The sequence below is a fragment of the Rhinolophus sinicus genome, chromosome 17 (assembly GCF_057876585.1).
Source record: "Rhinolophus sinicus isolate RSI-liver-muscle chromosome 17, RSI-T2T, whole genome shotgun sequence".
Lineage (NCBI taxonomy): Eukaryota > Metazoa > Chordata > Mammalia > Chiroptera > Rhinolophidae > Rhinolophus > Rhinolophus sinicus.
Genome location: NC_142517.1, coordinates 97,658,589 through 97,679,556, shown reverse-complemented (window position 1 = coordinate 97,679,556; position 20,968 = coordinate 97,658,589). Strand labels below are relative to the sequence as shown.

General features: G+C 35.8%; 1 protein-coding gene across 7 annotated transcripts; it reads right to left on the bottom strand.

Annotated features, from left to right (window-relative positions):
* Positions 1-4,830: 4,830 nt before the first annotated feature.
* RBM11 (RNA binding motif protein 11) lies at positions 4,831-20,968 on the bottom strand. 7 transcript variants are annotated; one of them, XM_088793917.1, is made up of 6 exons: positions 20,772-20,968; positions 17,395-17,557; positions 15,564-15,636; positions 14,279-14,434; positions 13,073-13,112; positions 10,370-12,647 (listed from the first exon to the last, which is right to left on the bottom strand). In XM_088793917.1, exons 1-6 carry the CDS (start codon positions 20,865-20,867, stop codon positions 12,363-12,365), a joined length of 813 nt encoding a protein of 270 aa, XP_088650043.1. In that variant the 5' UTR covers positions 20,868-20,968; the 3' UTR covers positions 10,370-12,362. The 7 variants fall into 7 exon arrangements, with proteins under 7 accessions (XP_088650040.1, XP_088650043.1, XP_074189598.2 ...); XM_088793914.1 differs by lacking the exons at positions 10,370-12,647; positions 13,073-13,112 and adding an exon at positions 4,831-5,719 and having other exon boundaries at positions 14,279-14,375; positions 20,601-20,968; XM_074333497.2 differs by lacking the exon at positions 13,073-13,112 and having other exon boundaries at positions 14,279-14,375; positions 20,601-20,968.

Below are 20,968 nucleotides of genomic sequence, written 5' to 3'. Positions count from 1 at the left end.
GCTGCCCATGCCAATAATGGGAGTCAGCAGATCAGTAAGAAACCAGTGTGAGCTGCAATGATGAGCTGCAACACCTTACAAGGAAATTCAAACCTTAATTCTTGTTGCTTCCAGGCTTCTTTCCAAATATTGTTCCTAATATGGCTAACCTGATTTATAGAGAAGAGAATTCTGGGAAATGTAGTTCGAGCTTAGCTAAATTGACATGCTTCAAAATCACTGAAAATGGTTATAATTCCTTAGAAATATGTTAATTCACCACCAAGTCTCAGATGTATCTCAACTTTTAAAGAGTTCAAAGAGTTAATAGAAGTCTCAAGAATATCACAGCATTGATGCAACCCCCAGCAAATTTAGAAAAAAGCCAATTTCCATTCATGAGGGTTGTTATTTCAGAACCCAATACTTAGAATTGCTAATATCCTATTGCAAGAAGCTTAGTTGTAAATGAGTGAAGATGGGTAGATAGAAAGATAGGTAGAATATCCTGGTTTCAGTTCTGACAGAATGCTAGTGTTACTCTTTTAACGCCAGGCAGTAAATTCTCATTATATAGCTACATAAATTGTTAACTTATTTAGGGATGTCTCCTGGTAGGAGGGTTATTTTAGTACAAGTATTTACCATATTTCTGGGAAAACACACCTAGACATGTTCTCTTCTGTCGTGCGGGGAGGCCTGCAGGGTCTCTGCTCCCGCTCCCCACAAGAGAACACAGGACATGGTGAGGCCAAAAAGGAACACCCACGGAGCCATAGGTAGGGGAGTCATACTACTATATTCTTGCTGGTGGCATCCGCCTCTCTGCAATCCGCTCTTGCTAGCTCAGCCACCATCTTCTTGCTAGCCCCCGTTTTCTCTGCTAGCGTAGCCACAGCAGTTATATTAGTGGCCAATGGCTCACTGGTTACAGCTGACGGCCAACTAGCCACAGCTGATGGCCATCCAATCACAGTTGATGGCCATTTACTACCTAAGCTAACACCTTTCTATGTGAGGCTGAGAGCCTGGAAACTACTTTCTGGGGCTCTGTCCCCACATCTTTTTTTCCCAAGAATAGCAATTGAAACATGGCCAATGTCTTACAAAAAGTGGACATATTTGCAAAGCTGGAATCCTTTCTCTGCAATCTGGAAAATCCTCTTCGTTTTCATTTTCTGGACCTTCCTTGCTGAGTTGAAGGGGAGCTTTATTAAGTAACGTGAGCTCTACATGTGGGAAGGTATTTTTATCCTTGTTGCTTCTACGTTTTCTCAGAGAATTGCTTAGAGCTACAAAACCGTCCTGCTTTCACATTTGTTGCAGCTGGAAAAAAGCTTTCTCCACAGATTTCGCAGCTGAAGCTGCTGTTGATGTTTCTGGTGTCCGTGTACCTACCAGCCTACAGAGAACAGGTAACACTATCACAGGACACTAAATACAATCTCTCCTCTACTTTTGAAATCCAGAACTTTCATATACATGTTCATTTAAGACATAGTTAGTATTTGCATGTCTACCTGTAATAACTATGAGGTGGAACAATTAAGTTCGCGGACATCCACCATGTAAGCGCAAGGTGGAAAGTTTGCGAACATAATTGTCAGACCTCGTATATCAGCTTGACCTCTCTTTAATAACATTAATGTTTCCTGCTCTTGAGCTGGAGGTAATGTTATATGAATTCCAGAATAGCTACTTCCTGGTTTCTGGATGCTAGGGGTGCATGCCAATGGAGGACTCTCCACGGGAAACACTTCTCTAACATAAAAATAAATGTTCAAATACTATGAGATATTTAGTCCTTTTTAAGTATTCTGTGACAATAATGCTGGAAATAGGATTAACAGATTTTTATAACTGGCAAGGAATTTGTAGAAAAAAAAATTTCATGTTACAGGAGAGGTCAATTGAACAAAGATGAGAGGAGAAAAAAGAGAAAAAGAGCGATATTAGATTGTTCACTTTTTCTTATTTATTTCTAATGATACAGTCACATAAATGTTCAAAAATATTGATACTGTTTTATCCTCTTCATCCTGAATAGGGACTGTTTAAAATTGGTACGATTGATAAAAATGTAGATTACTTTGACACAAGAGGGCAGCATTTTCATATGTATTTTTGAAATAAATTTCCAGGACTTAGAATAATTTGTAGACATTTTAGCTTAATTTAGAAAATAGGGAAGAGGAATCCAAAGCAAAATTAACCCTTCAAGGTGATTATTTTGCCAGGTTTCTTATTGAATTATTGGTAAGTAGGTCCTGAATTTAAACTATTTTATATCAATAAAACAAAAGAAACAGAAAAACAAACCTAATTGAAATACAATTTTATTGATTTAAATGTTTTATGGAGAAGCCAACGTGTATGGACACAGTACCTTATATTCTGAAGCTAGAGTAATAAAACAATGTAGTACTGTTGAAAAGATAGATAGTTCAATGAAATAGAATGAAAGGTACAGAAACAAAAACAACTAAGAATTTATTATTTGATGGAGGAGTCATTTTAACTAAACATTTGGAGAAGAAATAAAGTTTAATCTTTAACTTATACCACACAATAACATTAATTCTAGGTAGATTGTACACTTAAATGCTAAATATGAAATATTAATAAAATGCCATATAAAAAGCTGGCAGTAGTCACATAATTTAATAATGGAAAAGCCTTCCTGAAAATGTACTCCAATGCATCTACTACAAATGATAAAATGGTAGACTTGAGTACAAACTAAATTGTCCAGCTCAAAGATACCTAAACAAAATGGAAAGGAAATGATAAATAGGGAAAATATATTTGAAACAATTATAAATGCCAATGGTTAATATTCCTTTCATATAAGGACCTCTTACAAATAATTTAAAAAATATGATCCCTCAATAGAAAAAATGGACGAAGAACTTAATTCACATAGACCAAAAATTGATCAATCATTAAAAAAGGATCACCCTTTTCCTCATAAATTTCATTTATAATAACATATATAAAAAATTTAGACAAGAAAATAATATACTTGACTTATTAGATTAGTGATTGGCATTACAAAAGAAATTAAATATCAAAATGAGGGTAAAGTTGTTGGAAAATGAGCTATCTCATATGGTCAAGGACTGGATGATGTGTTCCCCTAAAATTCATATGTTGAAACCCTATCCTTCAGTGTGATGGCATTAGGAGGTGGAGCCTTTGGAAGGTGATCAGAATTAAATAAGGTCAGAGGGTTGTAGCCTCAGTGTAGCAACAGTGTGGTAATATATTTAGAGCACTGGAACAGGTCCCATGAGACTTATATTCTAGCTTTACTCTGCTGAAGAAAGATGAGTATTTTTGGACAACTGAACTCAGCTTCCTCATTTGTAGGGTGCTTTTCTCAGGACTAATGTTTGGCATGTAGTAGCCTGAATAAATAATAGTTATGATTATTAACCGTTTACAGCTTCAGTCCCTCATTCATTCATTCATTCATTCCTAGTCCCCAAATCAAATAAAGAACATCTCCAGCAATAAACAACACAGTTTGATTAATGTTCTTTTTTTTTCCTTTTTTTTTTTTTACCATTGCTTAAAAATTTAGGTCTTTGAAACAGATCAGTGAATTTATCTTCAGTGTTCTTCAGAAAAGTACATTATGGTGTCCTACATAATCCTTTCATAAGGTTCCCAATTACTTCTGGGGTAGAGTGGATCAGAATGATTGCCTTAGTACTACTTTGATGGGGACAAGGATGGAAGAAGCTGCTGTGTGGGCAGCTGGATAATCTGTGGGTAGAAGGTGGAGGTGGTACCAGTTTCTGAGACAGACAGACCTGAGATTTTCATCAGAGCAATGGCTTGTAACTGCCTCTCTCCCATTTTCACATGCAACCACGGGCTAAGGCTTTGGCATTTATTATTTTCTGAACATGGCATTTATTTAGTCTGATTCTCCCCGGAGATTTGCTACTACGTAGGTATGATGTTTTAGTTTCAGGAGATTTTAATTGAATTTTAAAGCAATATAATTACTAATTTAAGAATCTCTTGCTAAAGAAAAATCCCACTTTTTTTTTTCAGACTAAAGTATTATACAGACATTTGAACACTTAAAAAAAAAGAATGATACACTTCTGGATATGCATACCGAGGCATATGTTAGTTGAACCAAAAAATGCCTTAGCTCATATTAAATACAGTTTAAGGGTTACTGATATTTTACCACTTAAAAGGGATATTTTTTTTTCTTCAAAATGTAGTATCAGCTTCCTTACATAAACAGCAAGTATACTTGCTATTAGAGGGACCAACAGCCCACCAGAACAGTGTAAGGATTATTTTAAACTGAAAACATTGGAATAAACAGCAGCCTCAGAAAGAAACCTTATTTAAACTTCCCTTTATTGACTTTAGCAGAGCCATACACCCCCTTGGAAGGATTTTCCTGTTTGGGCAAAGACTGATCCTCAGCGCTGGGATGTTAGAGTTCAGCTGCCACAAATCACCCTCTGGGGGAGCTAGCAGCCAGGAAGCAGACTGCCCTTCAGCACCTGAATGACATATTGTGTAAACGAGCCCAATAGAGCCTTCCATACTTTCTCATTGAAGCCTTAACCCCCCACACCCCCTTTTGTTAAGTTGATATATCAGCCATTATCCCTGGCAATGTGAGGAGCCACTCTTTACAGAGTGCTCTCATGTGCATGTGAATTAAACTTCTCTCCTATGTGATGGTTCATTGTTATGTATTAACTTGATTGAGCCACAGAGTGCCCAGATATTTTGTCAAACATGATTCTGGGTATTTCTGTGAAGTTGTTTTTGAATATTTAAAGTGATTCATTGGGTAAAGCAGATTGCCCTCCCCAATGTGGGTAGGTCTCATCCAATCTGTTGAAGGCTTGAATCCAGCAAAAGGCTGACTTGTTCCTGCAGAGAGTTGCTTTCAAGCTGGCAAATGGGTTTTTTGTGGCCTTCAGACTGGAACTACACCATTGGCTCTCCTGGTTCTTGGGCCTTCAGAGTTGAACTGGAACTATGTCATTGGCTTCTAGTTTATCAACTGCAGATCTTGGGACTTATCAGTCTCCGTAATCACAGAAGCCAACTTCTTATAATCAATCAATCAATCAATCAATCAATCAATCAACCAATCCTATTGGTAATGTTTCTCTGGAGAATTCTAATACATCCTGTCAACTGTTTTCAATTAATTCACAGGCCCTCACCACTTGGACATAATTTAGTAGAAGAAAAGTTTTTCCTCCCAAGTTTTGATGACGATCAAGTGGTTAGGACGCCCCACTTACTGTGGAGATGGCAGCTGAGATTTTGAGACTTCTGACCAAGCTTACCAGAGAAGGTAAGCTTTCTTACCAGTCAGATTCCTGGATCTCTGCTTAGTGTTTGGTCAAACAAGGGCAGTCAGAACCTCTCCTTGATTTTTTGAAAAGGGATGTCCATAATTTAGATGTACAGGAGAAAATTTTTTGGTTAGAACTAGTTCTTTGGGCATTGTGATTCTTGGTTTGGATTATCCCTCCCCAGGGATAGCATTGTGTCCATTTGTCACTGATTTTTGTGTTACTGTTTTGTATTGTGCTATCTAAAAGTGTTGTTTACCATAAAAATGAGAATCACAGTGTAGAACACAGGCATAGAGCCTGGAAGTCTGTTGTTTGAGCTGGCCTCATCGACGAATGACTTTGTTGTTCTCACTGGATTTCTGTCTGCTTGACCAAACTTTGCTCTGAGTCACCTAAAAAAAAAAAAACTGGATGAGTTTCTTCTTCCATCTTAATTTTGTGTGTTGAGAGCTTGTCTTGGCTCTGGAGAGATGATTCTTTTAACAGGCCTCTGAATGAATTTCTCACCATCCCATAGATGTGTTGAAGAATGGACTTCATTGGTGAAACTTAGAGCAAGACAAGGGAGGGCACAGTTTATCATGCTCTCATTATTCCCTCGGAGAAGCTGAAGTTGTGTGCTTGTGGGTTTGTGTGCCATCGCAGGGGCCACTGCTGCCCTGAACTTGGAGACATTGGGCACAAGGGAAGTTACCTTACTCCCTGTTTGGGATGGGGGAAGTGGGAAGCCACTTACCTCACAGACAACTGAACTTGAGTTTAACCCTTCTGGTTGAAAGCAGTGGCAGGAAATCCTTATTTCAGCCAGCTTCTTGTCATAGTGGGTACGTGGGTCATTTTCAGAAAATCCTGCTCCTTGCATAATAGCTGACAAATTACTTTCCTTAGAAATTCACTCATTTATTTTCTTAAATTTTTTTTATGACAAGACACCTTACTCTTATGCTATTTTAGAGTGTGTCTTATTACTTGAAACTTCCCCGACTTAAATTTGGTTAACTTTTAAATTTCTAAATGCCATCAACTGTATTTTACTTAAGTTCCTTAAATTTACTCAATTTTATTTGCCATATTCCAATTAGACTTTTCATTTTCCTACCTCTAAACTATTCATTTTGCTGGGAAATAAGCTTTTCATTCCTGATGTTTCGAAATACCACTTATACTTCTAAATTCAAATTTAATGCAATCAAATTCATAAAATTTACTTTGTCACCTCAGGTGGAAATGGAATTGACTTCATTTGAGCCTCTTGCTGTCTGCACTGTTTATTCTGTGTAGGAGGCTGGCATCTTCCTTCAACTTAATTTCTGTTTCAAGCTCCTATTCCAGTGGGTGGGGGGAATAATATGTGTCAGTGAGAATATTCATTCTTTTCATCAAGAACTGCATCCACTACAGGGTTACATAATATAGGAAACACTACTGCTGGTTTGGTATAAGAAAACCTTGCAGGCATTCAGAAATAAACGCAAAATTGCTTATGTTGTACAAAAATCTAAAGATTTTACTTCCTTACATCCTAATAAAGTACTCCATGACCCAAGATTTATATATAAAATTGAGTCCGGCAAAATTCTAAAAGAAAACTTGATAGATTTTTTTCTTAATTTTTGATTTTGAATAGCTTTTCTACAAATAAAAATTCCAGAATCCATAAAGAAGACTGATAGATTTGACAATATATTAACTATATGAAAATTAAATCTTCTGGAACAAGAACACACACAAAAAAACTGGAAAATTATTTTAAAAATATATAACAAAAATTGAATTTTCCTAAGATAAAGAGGATTTTGAAAATCAGTAAACAGAACTTTTAAACCTGACATATTGACATATTGATGCCAGTTTTATCTCCTCTTCCTCCAAAAATCTGATTAGAGTAAGGATTTAGAAAAAAAAAAAAGTATTAAGCCACAGAGAATGAGAAAGAGACAACAGTAAAATTTTAGACATTCTTTAGGTCTAAGAAAATCAACCAACCAGCTCAACAAAAATCTAATTACATATCTTGCTTGAGTTATAGTCCTATTTTTCCCCTCCCTTTTCACAGCATGACATTTGAATAAGTTCTCTCTTCCTGCAGCCTTTCAATTATTTTTTTCTATTCTCACTTGCAATTAGTCTGATCATGGCTTTTGCCAGAATCATGTATTCAAAATGTCTAATATAAAGGATCATTGCTAAATCCAAGAATCAATTCTGAGTCCTCATCTTACCTGATCTAGTAATAGCATTTGACAAAGCTAGTCATTATTTCCTCCTGGAAACACTTTGTTCACTTGGATTCCCAGACTACACTCAGCTTGTCATTCTACATCACCTGCTGTTCCCCCTCATTTCCCTAAGGGCTGAATCTCCCTAAAGCAATCCACTATGAATACTGGCAGTACTCAGGGCAGTCCCTAGACCTCATCTCCTTTCTATCTACTTGCATTTCCTAGTAGGTGCTCTAATGCCATCTTAAAGCTTGAAATACTATTGATATGCCAATAATTCTAATGTTTAAGACTTCAATCAAGACCTCTCCCCTGGATTCCAGACTTGTGTGTTCAAACTTCTTGATCTCTCCTATTAGATTTCTGGTATGCAAACAATGACAACATGTCCAAAATTCTGCTCCTGATCTCCCTCCAAAACTTGCTCCTCCATAGTTTTCCCCGTATCAATAAATAACTTCATTCTTCTAATTACTCTGACGAAAAACCTTGGAGTCGTTGTTGACTCGATTCATTCTCTTTCCCAATATTGGAATGCTTAGTGAATTGTCAGCCCTACCTTTAAAATTTATCCAGAATCTGACCACTTCTTACCACTTCTATTGCTAGGGTAACTTCATTAGTCTTAATATTTCTTCCCTGTCACACCCTCACTCCCATTCACAAAAACGTCACCAGTAAAAGTCTAGTCCTTACAATGGCCTCTAAAGTCCCATTATCTTTTGATCTCATCTTTCGCTTGGTAAACTCCATCCATCACACTGGCTTCCTTCCCTTTCTTCTAAGCCTGCCTCTTCCATGGGTCCTTTGCATCTGCTGTTCCCTCAGTCTGGAGAGCTTTATCCTCAGATACCCACATGGCTTATTTCCTCTCCTGCTTTGGCTTTTTAATCACTAAAAATATCCCTCTATTTTTTTTTTTTCCTTAGCAGTTACCAGTTATTAACATCCCACTTTATATTTTATCTTTTTATTCTTTCTTCTAGAATGTTCCACGGGAGCAGGGATTTTTATCTTTTTCATTTATTGCCATAACCCAAGCACCTGTATCTTCAAGAGGATGGGATGATACTGATAAAAGGCAAACCATTTTACTCGTGCTAGCTTAAAACTTGGAGCCACCCGCTCCAAAGAGGGGCGACAACAGGGTTGAAAACATGAGAACAGTTCAGTCAGTTTGGAAAGCTTTTGGGACTGCTAGATCCCCCCCGTCCCCCCCCCCCCCTTTTCCCCTGTGTATGCAGGTGATTGGCTCCCTCCTCCCAGGATTTATTTTGAGGAAAGAAGACTCTCATGCATTCAGATTGCACTCTGTGTGTTGCCTCTATTACAACGTTATCCTGAAATCACCTTTCTAACTGTCCATCTATGCCAGTAGACCGTAAGCTCCTTGAATGTTGGGACCATACTTTTTCAGTGATGCAGCCCCAGCACCAACATCTGTGTTTAAAAGAATGGTATCCATTGTTGATTTGCTTGATGAATACCCCAAGCAGGAATGAAGAGAACCTGAACAAGGTCACAAGGAGCCGCTAATGACCACTTAGAAGTGAAGCAAAGGGAATTGGCTAGAATAACTCCCAGAGTTTTGATTAGTATGCAGGAGAGTCTGCAATGTTTCCTTTATGATTAACTTGGAGGTGGGATAAAATCAATGAGGATGCTGTCAGGCTGGGATAAGCAGCTGGGGTGAGACTTATTTTCCTATTCAGCATATTACTATTTTTCTCATATAGAAATAGAAGCAAATACATTAATTATTAGGATTCAAATAAGTGTCTTAGACTGACCAACAGTATCCATTTAAAGTATGTTTTCATTTATTAAGTTCCCCAAACAAGTTGTGGGGACAGAGCCCCGGGAGCAGTTTCCAGGCTCTCGGCCTCACGTGGAAAGGTGCTGGCTTGGGTAGTAGATTAGCCAATTGACTACTCATATAACTGCTGTGGCTGTGCTAGGGAGTGGGAGTCAGTCGGTTGGCAGAAAAGTGGACAGCAGGTTGCACGTCGTGTGAATCCAGCCTCCAGCAAGACTATAGTGGTATGACTCCCCTACCTATGGCTCCGTGGGTGTTCTTTTTGGCCTCACCATATCCTGCGTTCTTATGTGGGGAGCAGGAGCAAGACCCCGCAGGACGCCCCGCAGGACACAAGTTCAAATAGTTGAGCCAATTATCATTAGACCCAGGTTCCTTGCAGTAAATGATATTATATAGGCTTGTTTGGCTCAATCTTTCTCAGGGCTCACAACTCAGGAAATATATTAGTTTGTATCCTGGTTATATTCCTGGTTATATATACATACTGGTTATATTCCTTAATTAAATGCCAGTAGCACGTGTTTCGTTATCTTTATAAAACCTGTTGACGATTATAACAAGATGGTGTTGGAAGCTCAAAAGGAAAGTTTACCAGGAACCAGATAATAGATCACTTGTCTTCCTTGCTAAAAGTTTTTGCATGCACGTAAAGTAATATGCAGGTTGGACATGATTGGGAACAGAGACTTACTACTTAGTCCACAAGTGAGGCTGCATTTGACCTTGTAGAAGATTCTGATAAGGCAGAATGACAACATCACTAACAACCTCAGAAAATATTGCTTAGTACAAACTGGAACAGCTGAGCTCACGTGCTCACTCAACTTCTCTGGGCTTGAGGTGTAAAGGCAGTTTTCATTCTGTTAAAAATTTTTTTTTGAACTTCTTCCAGTAAGATATACTTTTTATAGAGATTTATATATTAGCTCATTTTAACCAAAATCAAACCTGGACTATCTATTCACTTTTCTTAATGGGAAATAAATCAATGAGAGCCAGACTTAATTCTGATATAATTGGCTTTACTAGGATGTATGGAAATAGAAAATGAAGGTACAACATGAACACTTAAAGATTTCAAGGGTATGCTTTGCACTCATCATTTGGACCAACTTTAATTCTAAATAATTTTTCTCTTGTTTTTCTACTGCTTGATGCATTACAGAAACGAACTAAAAAAATAAATTAGTGAATATGAGAATGAAATGACGAACTTACTTTGTTCTCAAATTCCAAGTTTCTTCTAGCATTTGAAGTGGAATGTGTACATTACATACTTAAAAATAGATTTCTGAGAGTGGAGAATTAAAATTGTAAGAACAATACCCTTTAAGGTAAATAATTCAACAAATTTTAACTCTAAAACAGTGTTGGGAAAATCGGTAATTTAAAATTGTATAAGATTGTAGATTATATTTGATATTTTTAACAATGAAAGACATTGGGGTAATAGATAAATTTGCCTTCTGTTTGGTTCGAATTGGTTGACTTGCTAAGTTGATATTGAGGGAATTTCTGCTTGTGATGAAAAAAGTTGCAAGTTCCTTGCATTTCAAAGATTTTAGTTTGTGTAACAGTATTTCAAGATAATTTTCTTACAAATATGCCACTCTTACTTGCTAAGAGACACTTCTCATGTATGTATTTCCTATAATGCCAATCACATAGAAATAATTTACGGCTAAGGTAAACTGTAAGGTATAAGAATTGAAGAAAAGGCTGAGGTGAAGTTAATGCGTTTATATATTATTTTCTATTTACACAGAAATTTATTTTTTCTTTGGCATAATTCTAAATTGCAAAACTGAATTTACAAAGAAAAGATGTCATCTTTTTTAATTTGAATATTTACGAATATGCAAATATATAGATCAAGTTACACCAAGCCGAATTTAGTTTTCATGATGATCAGATGGAAATACTCTAATAAGTACATTTAAAACTTTACTGCACTGTATATTTACAACCAAAAGTTAAATTCAGTTACTCATTTTGCTGAAAACATCTTTATTATTTTAAATAATAAAGATCTATAAAGTGCTATGCAATATGTAAAAGAAGGGTGGGTAACTCCTAATGAAGTTGCATGATTCTTTCTTTAGTTTTAGTAAATACATTTTACAAATTTTAGTTTATGATGAGCTACAAAGTTAACAAAATATTTCCAAATAAACCAGTAATTTATACGTAGTCTATCTTCTAAAAATAAATGAGCCAGAAATAAGAAACTTGATTTGATGGTATATATTAAATATTATAATATCATACATTAATGAAATACCATTCTATTTATTTTTCATTATCAAGTCTTAAATATGTCACATATACCCTCTCCAACCCAGTTAGCAAAAGAAGTGGATAATAAATTCTGACAGTCAAGTGTTTTTGTGAAATACAGTAAATAAGTGAAAAGAGACATTCATATTTATATACAATTGTATAAATCATCTTTCCTTTGGTACCACTGTTATATATCCTCGTTTTATGAAATAAACCTGTAGGAGAGGTAAGGCTCAGAAATAACATATTTAGACATAAAACATAAAATGTTAATAAAGGAAACTAAAGCTTGCTTCTTCCCTCTGTTGGAAATGGCACACAACTCTTAAATATTTGCACTAGTTTCATTCAGAAAAACCCACCACTCCATACAGGCCACAATGGAGGAGAGCATGGTGCCTTATCCACAAGTGCTAAGTGACTTTTGACTGACAGTATAGTGCAATTTCATCTTCAGTACTAAAATGTAACAACTCAAAATGTATTTCTCGTTAGCAATGTGTCAACAATACCATTACAAATACAAAAAGTAGTATATTAGTTTTAAGTTTCTGTCATTCAAGACAAAAATTCAATAGCAAATCAGATGTTATAGTATTATGTATTTCAAAAAAGTAAGAAAGCCATGAACTTGGTCATTTAGTACAATACAGATTTTTTTTTTCTTTTAAGAGCATTAAGACAAGTATAGATAAATTTCATTTAAATGTAATACTAATATCTTTTCTTCTTCTTACACTTTTGGAACTTTTGACTATATTCACTTCCTCTATTGTTTTCTGTACTACTATCACTATCACTGGTTTGTTTTTGCCTCTTTCGTTTATTCATCTGATAAAGGTCAGGGTCACGTGGTTGTTGGTGAGTCCATTCATAGGAGCTGGGTCCAGCCTCTAGATTTGGAACACGATTTAGTGAGGGAGACACAGATGTGCTATTAGGAAGTGGTGCTGTCATCTCACAGTAAGGAAGCTGCAGTGCTGGGTTATACGCATGCCACTGGTATGAAAAAGAGACAGTGAAAAGGTATAGAAAACAAGCCCCAAAAGTTTACAGTTTACATGCATTACACAAATAACTATGAACAAACCAAATCATGCATTAGTATAAGGCAGTGACTTTTCAAAGCAGGGATGTGGTAGTTTCCTTAAATGGCTGACATACAGATTCAAGGTAGTATATAGCTTTACTGCAATTCAGATTAGTGCTGTCCTACAGAAATAGAATGCAAGCCATAGGTAGTTTTAAATCTTTACGTTGCCACAATACAAAAATAAAAAAGAAACAGGTGCAATTAAATAATGTATTTTATTTATCTCAAAATATTGTCATTTCAACATCTAACCAATATAAAAATTATTGAGATATTTTACTTTCTTTTTTCATACTAAGTCTTCAAAATCTGGTGTGCATTTTATACTTACAGCATAACTCAATTTGGATGGTAACTTTTCATAAAAAATACTTGATCTTAATTTACGTTGCATAGAATTTACAGTTGAGAAAGTAAATACACATACACAAGTTCTTTCAAATATATGTAAAAGTTTTCCAATAACTGAATTAAATATTTTTAAGTTTTAATTTAAATTAAAATTAAAAACTCAGTTTCTTAGTCTCACATGTGGCTAACAGCCACCGTATTGTATAGCATGATTGTCAATAGTTATGACAGAGAGAAATATCTTTGTTTTTAAAGTTTTTAACTCAAATTTCTAACTATTGGAAGTATATTAAAGATTAATAGAGATAACGTAAGAGTGAGTGAATGTGACTATGTATTTCTCATCAAAGATAAAAAATGCTGGAAAGATATTGACATTTTCAGATGAGAACTGGTTGTTTATTAATATCTCACTGTAACAAAGAGAAGTTTTTTCCAAAAGTTAAATTATCAATTTTCCTTATGTTTACAAAAGTGAAAATGGCAATTTGAAAAACCTAAAGCTCACATGCATGTTGGATATTTGAAAATCCCACCCTGTGAATCAGAATACCTGTGTGCTAGTACCACATCTGTCACTAACAATGGGTGCAATCTTGGGCTTGTTGATTAATATTCCTGGACCTCAATGTTTTTATGTATAACATGAGGAGTCAGGAAGAAAACAATTTCCTAAGTTCCTCTTTAATAATAAAGAGCATAATTAAGATTCCTAGGCCAGAAACATATTTTTGAGAGTCTCTGGAAATAATGTAGCTTTCTACACTGAGACTTTTTGCCTTAAGTTAAAAAAATAAATAAATAAATAAATCCATGTCCAAAAGCAGTATATTTGTGATTGGTGTTTACATTATATAAAAATGTTTCACTGAATGAAACTATTCAATTCTGAAAAATATATTTCAAAATAGGTATTTAAATAACTCTCTACTCAAACTTTACTTGGATCACAGTGCCTCATCACTCCTAGCCACCCCTTTGTTGTTGAAGCACTAGCTGTTTGCTGAGGTATATGTGCGGGATTTAAGATGACGGGAGTAGAGCTGACTGCCACTGGGGGAAAGGCTCGGAGAAGCTTGTCTTCATCTCAGGTTTAGATTTGAGCATCATTAAGTTTAATACAGTTTTCATATTCTTCATAGTTTGTATCATGTTGTATATTGAACCAAAGGCATACCAAACTTACCATCCTTTGAAAACAAAAGTATTCTTGAGGTAAAGCTGCATTATTAGTTGGAAAGAACTGCATGGGAAAGGAAGATCTGCCCACGACTTCTTCATTTCTTTGGAGAGATAAACAAACAAACAAACAAACAAAAAACATAATAAAGAGTTAAAATTCCTACCCCAAAATGTCCCTTTTGCTTAAAAAAAAAAAAGACATCTCTTTGTAATTAAAAAAAAAGCTTCTCTAAGAGAGCTCAGTTACAATTAATTAACTTTAAACACACATATACAACTAATCAGTTGTTATACTGATAATGTAGTGACACAGCAGTACCTTAAGTCTTATGAATTACTACATATTGAAGTCTCAATATTTAGAGTCACATTTGGCATTCTGATAGGAAAATGATAAGCAATGTTATAGTTGCATAAGACAAAGAAACACTTAGATACAAAGACAGCAGAGCAAGTCATTATCAATCATCAAGGGTACATTCGATCTTTTATAGCTATAAAAAGTGAAAGAAAGGTAGACATGTTCCTCAATTTATTTTTGAAGATATCTTTTTATATAATTTATATACTGTTTATATAAATTATACTCTTTCTGAAATGGACTGCTGATGTTAACATGAACACATACTTGCTGATTTCTTCTACATATTAAGAATACCTAATTTAAAAACTGCAGTGGCCTAAAATTTCATTTTTAAAAAAGTGTAATGTTTTGTTCTATGGAGATGTTCAATAAATTCCAATGTTATAAATACTAGCTAGATACTATAGCTAGTCTTCATTAGTCTACTTGCCCCATCGTATTCCACAATTTTAAAGCTAATACTACTAAGCCTTAGTCCAGATAGTGTATTGTGGGAAGGGCGAAATTAACATAAGCAGATAAAGGAGAGGGCAGGAGAACAACAGGAAGCAGTCAGATGAAGAGGCAGAGATCCCTTTTATAAGTGGTGGAAGTAGTACCACAGAAGCCTGAATCATAGTATCTCTATGATTCATCACAAGGAGATCTTAGATGTGTAAATGATTTAACATCTATAAAAACACAATAAACTATAAAGAACACAAGAAATACAAATCTCTCCCACCTATTGCTGAAAATAACATGACTGAACTTAAATGAAATTATTTCCTGTCACTTTTCATGGTTTCAGAAAAAAATGATTCCTTAATTTTATCCTATGTCTAAATGGTAAGGTTTACAATTGTCCAGAATGTATAAAAACTCTTCCTGGCACAAGAGTGTGTTTATTTTCTTTACCTTTATGAAAAAAACATATTTTAATTACCTGTAGCTGTGTGAATTTATCTTAACACAGCTCTCAAAACTTTGGTTAGCTGGTTCAGAAGCGCGAGAACTCCCTTTAAAAATAAACAGAATAACAGATTACTTCATGGTATAATATTTTTTGAGTTCTAACATTAAACCATAAAAAAACTCCAAACCCAAGAAAATGTAGTATTGATTAAAATTCTAAACTCATATAAGATACATGAATATGTCGTTGGCCTCCAAAGTACTATTTACAAATTGTTTATATTACTATAAATGACTGAAATACAATCAAGGATTGTCCAAAGGAACGGCTCTACAAAACAATTATATTGACATGGGACCATATACGATACACAACATTTTGTTCTACATACCTGTGAACTAAAAATGGCAAATATTCAGTGTTATTTGCCTCCATGCATAAGGCATGGGTTCTTTAAACTGCACTGACAAAAAACAATGCAAGATCACAGAGGATGCTATGCAGTTGGCTAGAGAAGTGTCAGGACATACCGTCCTGGCCCACGATACTAACCTGTATGAGTTAACTGGACAATATCTGAAAGCATGATACAGCCAATGTTCTTTGCGAAGACATTTAAAAAAAAAGAAACTCAAAGAGAAGCACTTTTCCTTTGCAACAAGGCATCGTTTTGTCATTCTTGTTTGTTTTTAGTATAGTAAGAATAAACAACAAACAAGGGATCTATCAATAACTTAAATTATTTAGAGGAGGGAGGCAACATAAGCATTGCAAGCACTGCAGCATAAGCATAAGCATTGCTTCTATTAGTCTCTCTAAGCATGACAGTGCTAGAGTATTAGTACAATGTTCTCTAATCAAAGATGATCAGTTCTTGACGTGTGTGCAGGAGAAGGCCATTCATCATTCATGTCAGGAAGTTTTCCTCCACCGCTATGGTCACTTTGCAGCTGCCGTTGGCCAGCTGTTCTTACAGGGGCTTAGATCCAGAGCAATATACACACACACACACACACACACACACACACACACACACTATATATATATATATGTGTGTGTATATATATGTATATATACATATATACACACATATATGTGTATATATATATCAATATGTGTGTATATATAATATATATGTATATAATATATATTATATATAATATGTGATATATATTATATATACCATGGTTCCCTGAAAATAAGCCCCAGTTAAGATCGTTGGCCAGACGGACGCATTTAGTACATTATGACGATGTTCCAAAAGATGACATGATTGTATTTGAATAAATGTAGATTGGTGTACATGAAAAAATAAGACATCCCCTGAAAATACGCCCTAAATGCCCTAATGTATCTTTTGGAGCAAAAATTAACATAAGACCAGGTCTTATTTTTTGGGAAATACGGTATATATGTATATATTATATAGATCATGATTCCCCTAGGAGTAGGACTAAGTCACCGACTCTGTCTTCCAAACAGTAGGTATTTGATACCATACATTAGCAATGACAATATCAGCAAATAGCCTTGCTATATAAAAGCTAGAGTTGTATGTCCCCAGTTCATTTATATTTGCTTCATTTATAATAGCAAATACCATAGATACTTGCTGGCTGATACTAACATGGAACATTAAAATTTTTAATACAGAAGAGATGCAAAAGGGTTGGCCATGTAACTGGCAATGCTAATTAATTATATACCATTATGAATTAGACATGCGTTCTGAGATAATTTAATAGACAGCACAGGGGCACTTTTTTGGTCTAATGCTATATAGAAAACAAAATGCTTATACTTCTGAAAACACCACCACCAACAGAACACACTTGGAAGACTTATCACTGATAGGACCTACCAAATCGATACTGCACATTAATTGGTCTTCCATATAAACGAATTCCATTCAGCAAAGCTATGGCATAAGACACTGATTCTGGATGTTTAAAGCAGACAAATCCAAAAGACTTCGGCTTTCCGTCTTTGTCTTTGCATATAGTCACTTTGGTTAATGGCCCAGCCTACAAGAAACTTAAAAATTATTTTCTCATAAATCAAAGATTTTTTTTTTTACAGTTGGATAAATCAAGTATATTCAACTTTAGCCTAAAAAATCTGTTAGCAATAGTATCTTTATGTAGCTCTAATGTAATGTACTTTCCTAACACTAAATATTACACTTCAACACACTTTCTTCATATTTTCTATCTCATCAAGAAACATTCATGGTGTTAAGAACAGGCAATTCTAATACGTCCAAATTTTAAAAGGAAATCTCTGTTACCCTTCTGTTAGGCTTAACAAAAAAATTTAGAGAGCATTTAAATCTAAGATCAAAATGCTATGTGTCTCTTACGTAATAACAGTGTATATAACTCAAAAATAAATTGAAATGACAAAACCAATGTTGCTTATGACCAAAAAAACTGGTAATATTAAATCACTGCCAGATATTTTTTTTTGGTCAAGAAATGTTTTAATATATTTAAAACTTTTAAGTAGGTGCATTATTTATAATAGTGAAAAATCAAAAAGGCTCTACATTCAACTGGAGAATATTATTCTATGGTGTATTATTAAAATGGAATACCATATATTGAAAATATTCAGATTGCATCAATAATAAAACTTATAATTAGCAATACAGAGTAAAAACGCAGTCAAATATTTTTTAAAATAGTGTTAATTAGAACTAAGAAAATATTTGTATCTTCACCATGATAATGATCAGAGGAAGAACTCACAAAGATTTATAAACAGCTAAGGTGTAATAATGAATGGCTCAGACTTTGTATAATCATTAAAGATTGATTGCTTTGCTCTGTAGTGATGGCTAAATATAGTATTAAGAAATTGCTTATCTAAAGAAAAATATTAATTATCATTTTTAAAATGATGTTGTATTTTAGGATTCGGTCTTTCTCTTTTCATTTGTTGCTTTCTCAGGGACTAGCTCATCCTCCCTTCTGGTTTCAAGGACCACTTCACCAACAAATCTGTTTCCTACTCATGCATGCCTCTTTCATGGAACAGTGTCCTAGAGACTTCCATGTCACTGTACTTCAAACTCAGCATATTTGAAAGTGAATTCGTTATTTTTCCCCTCGAAATCTCTACTCCAGTATTCCTCAGTTAAAAGTACAAAGATATTAAACCTTACTGTCTCACTTCAAAGGATAATCAGAAATTTGAAAGACACTAGGATAAATGTATAGTAAAACCAATTTTAATCAGTATTTTTCCACTCCTGACATTAAATACATGAAATCACAAATGGACAGAATATGTTAAATGCTCTCTGAATTTTACAAATTCAAAGATATGCCAAAGCATGTTTAAAGATAAAATTCAGTAAGAGACTTGCTTGTAGCAAGAATCACATCAGCTTGTAGTCTTTTTAAATCATGATAAATAAAACACATAAACAGTGTTGCCGTTGTCAACATTTGCTGGGTTTTGTTGGGTTGAAGCCTTTCTAAAAGATACCTCATTTTAGCAAATTCTTCCAGAATATAGGACCGAGGCAAAAATAAAAATGTGCTTGATTACCTGATCTGTTAGAAGAGATGAACACTTTGTTTATGTAGAAATCACAAAAAATGAGAATATAGTAGATATATGGTCTTATAGATCCACATAACTGAGAAGTCCCTACTGAGTAGAACTAATACGTGCACGAGGGCCTTCGTGCCTTATCCTCCCCAACTCCCCTTCACTTCGTTTTTGGAGGCTCAACAGAAGCCTTCTGGAAAAAAAGAACGATTGAGCTTTTTCTTCTTTTTTTTCAGAGTAACAAGTTTCAAATGATATTGGGGGAAAAATAACTATAGGAAAATACAAGTATTTGAACAGATTAAAAAGAGCAAATTTTAAAGGATGGCAAATTATTAGAAGGGTAAGCATAAAAGCCTTAATTTCAACAATATTTTTCAAATAAAAAATTTTATGTCCAGGACAGGAAACTGTGGTACCAGAAGGGATTGTCTCTATCAAATTGTCTGTATCTATAATTAACAGAGGGGTGCTTTAGTTCAGAGACAAAGGTAGGGCCTTTCAAAAACTACATAAAGAACTCCTTTCATGGTTGGTACTCATACTTCTGGAAATTTAGCTTTGCTATTGTCAGTCTTGGAACTTGCCCTTTTTCTGACAGGGGGATGTCACTCTTTGATTTCTCTTCATGTTAGTATTAATGGTACTATTAGTAGTAGCAGCAGCAGAAAACAGTAAGCGTCAGGCTCAGTTCTGTTTTACCTGGATTAGTTTATTTAATCTTCACACATCATATTGTAGATATTATTGCTCCCATTTGACGTTCAAGGAAACTGAGGCACTGAAATATTTACTTACTTGCCCAAAGGTACATTGCTGACATCAGAACTCACACTCTAAACAACTGTTATACTGTGTATCCTCTGTTTTGTAGATTATCTTGAACTATGGTAATTAATTTAAAATTTCCCATTTAAGAAAGACTAAAATCGGGCTCTTAACTGTGTATGCCCAGTACCTTACTTAGTACTTGCCATGCCACTCTGGCCCATTAAATGGTTAGATGAATGGCTGAATGAGGATATCTCTTTACCATCTGAGACCTAGGTGTGTACAATAGATGAGTGTTTACAAGAGACAAGAGGGTTAATCCTGGAGGTACCTGGTCTGGAAAGTTTCCGGAAAGTCGGTTGAGTATGAAATCAGGGAACTGGCCAGAGAATTAATTGGTCAAAGTCATGCTCTGGCTGCCCAAATCATCTCCAATCTCATTCATCATACTGGAGCAAAAACACCAGCCCCATAAAACGGTACGGGGGGGGGGGGGAGTAAGAGAGAGGGAAACACTGAAAAATCCATACCGCTCATTCTGCGGGCTGGAAGGTGTGTCGGTGTTTATCACCTGAAGGCAGGCAGTGACACAGCTGTTTTCCGTTTTGGCTGAGCACAGCCAAGGCCCAGGCAGCTTCGGCCAGGCACTTACTTAGGGCGGAGCCCAGTCACTGCCCATCCCCAGGGCTCTGCACTAGGGATGGGGATCACATTAGGTTACATCACTACCCAGCAGCTCACCTGGAGACAGGTGCGCCAAGGCGTAACTATATTAAAACCAAAGCTCGGGGTAAACGCGCGGGAAGGGGGCCGGGCTCCGAATGGTCCAGGTGGGTGGGCCCCGCCACTCCGGCTGCGCTTCAGGCTTGACGGGCCCCGTCGCCTCCACTGCCCCTTCCCCACCGACGGTACCTGAAGGAACAGCTCGTAAAGGATCTCCTCGCGTACACGGGCCTCTAAATTCCCCACAAACACCGTTCTGTCGGCCTCCTCCTGAGCAGGGAACATTCCTCTAGTCTCGGCCGGAGGACGGAGGAGAAGATGTCGAGACCCCGCCCTCCTCCGCTTCACTGCGCCGCCTGGCGAGGGGGTGGGGCCGACGGTGGGGG